Below are 4,048 nucleotides of genomic sequence, written 5' to 3' on the forward strand. Positions count from 1 at the left end.
CCACCAAGGCTTGTATCATGAGCAGCACCCTAACAAGCTGCTCCAGCCTTCAGGAACAAGTCCATTTAATAAGCACAATTGAGAGAGAGAAAGGTATAATCCTCCCAGTCTACGATGATTGACTTATCTGATGTCCTTTGCTAACAGAGGCAGCTTCATAAAATATCTCCATTACTGACTAGTAATCCAAAAGGCTCTGAGGTTTTGAATTGGACTGGTCCAAAATCTGGCCTCACTTTCGTTTAATTTCATGCCAGAACCAATGCACAACCAACCCCTTTCAGACCTTGTCTAACTACTGAGATACTCAGACACAAAGAGGCATTCTAATTACCATCCACAAGCCAGGCTGACAGGGATTTCAAGTGTTTTCATGTTTATGGAGATCAGAGAAATGTGTTCTGTACACCTTTCCCACCAATGGCGAGTATAAAACCAAATCAAACAAAAAGAACTGCACATTTATTCAAAACATATTTCACGTAAGATAAAATCCTCTAATCAGGACAGCTACAATTCCAGGCACTCCGGTGCGAAGTGTAGTTAGGTCAATAGCCACATCTGGATGATGAACAAGCCATTGAATCTTATAAAACTCAAACAGAACAGTTGTAGCTCCCTCAGATTGCGTGAACAGTATGTTCCGAGGACTTCTCCACGGTTCACAGCGGCAAAGCCGGCGGCTCCTCCATTTGGAGGGTCACATTTTTTACTCGGTTTCCTTCACTTACAAAGGCGAGCGGGCATGGCTGGGGGGAGGGGCAGAGGGAGGAAATCCACTCGGTCTACCCAGGGAATTGCAGCTGTTATTGCAAATGGCCCCGGAGAGACCGTTATAAGCTGCAGTGCAAGGCTGGGTGTCCCTGGAGTGCCGGTCACGTGGCGCTCCCCCAGCCCCAATGCAGGCCCCCAGGAGTGCCAGTGCCGGTAGGACAGCGCGGTCGAAGGATGGAAGGATGGAGGAGGGAGCCGGGGCCCAGTCTCAGGACAGTTGGCGTGAAAGCCGCGAGAGGGCCAGGGGCGGCGGCCGCCCGCGGGAAGCACCAGCGCCCAGCACGTCCCCGCCTCCCCACACGCGCGTGGCGGCGGTGCGTGTCCTCAGGAGACTCCCGCACTTAAAAAACACCGCTATCTTTCCCGTGTACAGGCGGAGCCCCGCAACCTAGAGCGCGCCCGGGAAACAATGACCTTGAACCCGAGGAGGGGTGGGCACGCTGTTAAAATCCACTTTTATCAAGGATGGACCGGTCACTCCGAGCCTCTCACCCTATCTTCCTACTCTTCTACACCCCCCTCCCGCGTCCCACTCTCCCATCCCCACCCGAAACTACAGCCTTCCCCGACGTCTCTGAAAACAGCAGCCAATGGCAAAGCAAAGAGGCAAGAGAAAAAGACTACTCCTAATCAACTCTAAAAGATTCCTTTCATGGTACCGTGTTTTATATTAAGAGCCAGCACTCAAAAAGACAAGAGCTGGGGTTTTGGTAAGTGTCAAATCTTCAACTCTGGCAGTTTGCAGTGTCCCTGAAATTATCATTGTCTACTCATGTATCTCCCCCAACCCCTCAAGTGGATCAGGAACCAGCCCTGAAAAGGCAAATCAAGTAACTGGGATCATCCACCAGTTTAAGCCCGGGTTCTGGGCCGCATCCTTCAGACGCGCTGGGGGCCTGAGAAGTTTGGGCTGCCGCCACTTGGCGACCCGGGTGAAGGGCCCTGAGGCTGCGATGGAGTGCACACCGAGTGGCCAGGGCGGGTCACGCCAAATAATGAGTCCTACTGACAGTGAGCTTTGGGTGGGAACTGTAATCTGCCTTAAATAGGACCAAGGCCGGTATTTCAACCAGATCGCCGCCCTCGACCCCTGCTCTGCGCGAAATGGTCGCGATTTTTCGATTCCTTCCTTGTCTTCATTAGCTGATTTTCCCCGTTTCCAAAGGCGCCGGTTCTTCGCCAGTCTCAAGCAGGGCTGCAGCCCCGGGGGAACCCCTTGCCCCCAAGGAAGAGGCCGGACTGTGGCTCCCCGGGCGTGCTAGCTGCCGGGCACAGGAATGCCGTCTGCAGTTCTAACCTGCACCCTCCTGCCAGAGGCACCGGGGTCACTGCAGGATGCGCGAGGGCTGCGGGGCGAAGGGGGCTCACGCACTGGGGCCGACACAGGTCCTAGGAGCTGGCGTTGGGGAAGCTTTGCGTGTAACTGCAGCCGCCGCGAGTGAAGCCTCCGCACGGCCTCCTTGATGAGGTTGCCCGAGAGCACGAGCTGCTGCAGGAGACTATGCGGGTCGTCGTCGCCTGCGCGGGCTTCGGGGTGGGAACCGCGTCGTTGCTGCAGGCGGCGGGATGCGGCGGCGCCTCGCAGCCATCCTCGCCGGCACGGGCCAGTCACCGTCTGCGCAGCGCCCCCCTTGTCCGCGCCGGGACGGCCATCAAGGCCGGGCTGAGAGGGTAACGGGGTCAGCGCGCTGGGCCCCGCGGTGAGCTCCGCCACGCAGTAGGGCGCAGCCCGACCTCGCACGCGGCCGCGGTCCCCGAGGGCGCAGCGCAGGGCCCCAGGGGGCGCCGGGCCCGTGGCCTCCGCGGATGCCGGCGGCAGAAGCAGCGGCAGGGTCGGGGGCCGCGGGGGGTGCAGAGGGGGCGCCGGGGGCGCGCACGGGGAGGCCGGGCCGTCCTGCGCCGCGTCCAGCTGTAGCGCCGCGCCGATCTGGGCCACCAGCCGGTCCACCTCGCCCGAGCCGCCCAGCGTCACCGACTGCTCCAGCAGGAGGAAGCTGTCCTCCTCCTCTTCCCCCTCTGCTTCCTCGCCGGCTTCCTCTTCCTCCTCCCTCCGGCACGGCATGGCCCCCCGCCCGGGCGCCCGGAGCTCTGCGGGCGTCGCTGGCGGCTCGGCTGCCCTCGGGGCCCGGGGGGCTGCAGTAAAGGCGGGCGCGGTCCTGAAGCCGAAGCCCAGGCAGGAGCCGACGCGGAAACCGAAGACCGCCAGGCACCCGCGCCGCGCGCCAGCAGCCTCGGGAGCCGGAATCCTACCGGCTCGGGTTGATTTGTAAACAATGGGTGACGTAGCCGCCGGGCGCTACCACCGCGGCGGGCCCAGGGGGGGGTGCTGTGCCCATTGAAGGGCGGGCGCCTGCAGGGCCGGGATCCGGAGCTCAGCCTTGCTGCCTCTGAGTTCGCACCAATGAGTACTGTGAGTCGTGGTGCACTGGGGAGCTGTTCCTGGCTCTCTTAGCCGAGCGTGAAGAGCATTTTCAGAACATAGACACCAGCCTGGACTCTGTTGGTTTCGTCCACACACAGGCACGGACACTTACACTCACACACCTACACCTCCTTCCTCACCGCATGGACTCTTCTTGTTTCAGCTTTTGCGCTTTGGAGATCCAGAATGGAAGCGTCTGGGGAGAGAGGATGTGGAGCGCTGGAGAGGCGAGGATGGCGAGAGTCAGGCTAGGGACCTGACTGGAAGTTAGAAAAAGGAAGTTGACGGGGATGGAAGGGAAGAAGGGACTTTGGGGTGCGAACGAGAGTGGCGGAACTGGAGACGGCAAAGAAATGCCACAGATTAATGGCCTTCTTGATCGGGAGCGTGGACGTTCGGCATAACTGGAAAGGAGAAGGTTTTTGTTCTCGGGAGGGCTTGTGAGCTGAAAGGCTCTTGTAAAAAAGAATGCTACAGCCTTTTAGGGGAGTAGCAGAAAATGATCCTTTAGCGTCATGTTCCTGGAGGCTTTGGACCTTTATTCAAAATCCTAAGACCCTCAGGTTTAACCTATAAACACTCCACTTGTGTGTGTGTGTATCCAAACTATTGAGGGATATTATCAGGGTGATGGAGCTATTCTAAAACTGGATTATGGTGGTGGTTGCACAAGTCAGCACACTTACTAAAGATAATTGAATGTACACTTACAATGAGTGAATTTTATGATATGTCAATCAGGAAGGGTGTTTTTAAAATTTAGCCACAAAGTACACACATAAGCACACAGAAATTCCAACCAGGAGTTTAGACTGTGCAAAGCAGTGGGGAGATGCCTTAAAATATTGAGCA

General features: G+C 57.5%; 1 protein-coding gene across 1 annotated transcript; it reads right to left on the bottom strand.

The window, feature by feature from the left end:
• Nucleotides 1-440: 440 nt before the first annotated feature.
• FRAT1 (FRAT regulator of WNT signaling pathway 1) lies at nt 441-3,014 on the bottom strand. Its single transcript, XM_004456983.4, has one exon. It carries the CDS (start codon nt 2,834-2,836, stop codon nt 2,033-2,035), a length of 804 nt encoding a protein of 267 aa, XP_004457040.1. The 5' UTR covers nt 2,837-3,014; the 3' UTR covers nt 441-2,032.
• Nucleotides 3,015-4,048: the final 1,034 nt, after the last annotated feature.

The sequence above is a fragment of the Dasypus novemcinctus genome, chromosome 6 (assembly GCF_030445035.2).
Source record: "Dasypus novemcinctus isolate mDasNov1 chromosome 6, mDasNov1.1.hap2, whole genome shotgun sequence".
Taxonomy (NCBI): domain Eukaryota; kingdom Metazoa; phylum Chordata; class Mammalia; order Cingulata; family Dasypodidae; genus Dasypus; species Dasypus novemcinctus.

Coding starts and splice junctions, on each gene's coding strand:
- FRAT1 (XM_004456983.4), bottom strand. CDS start 2,836: ATGCCGTGCCGGAGGGAGGAGGAAGAGGAAGCCGGCGAGGAAGCAGAG.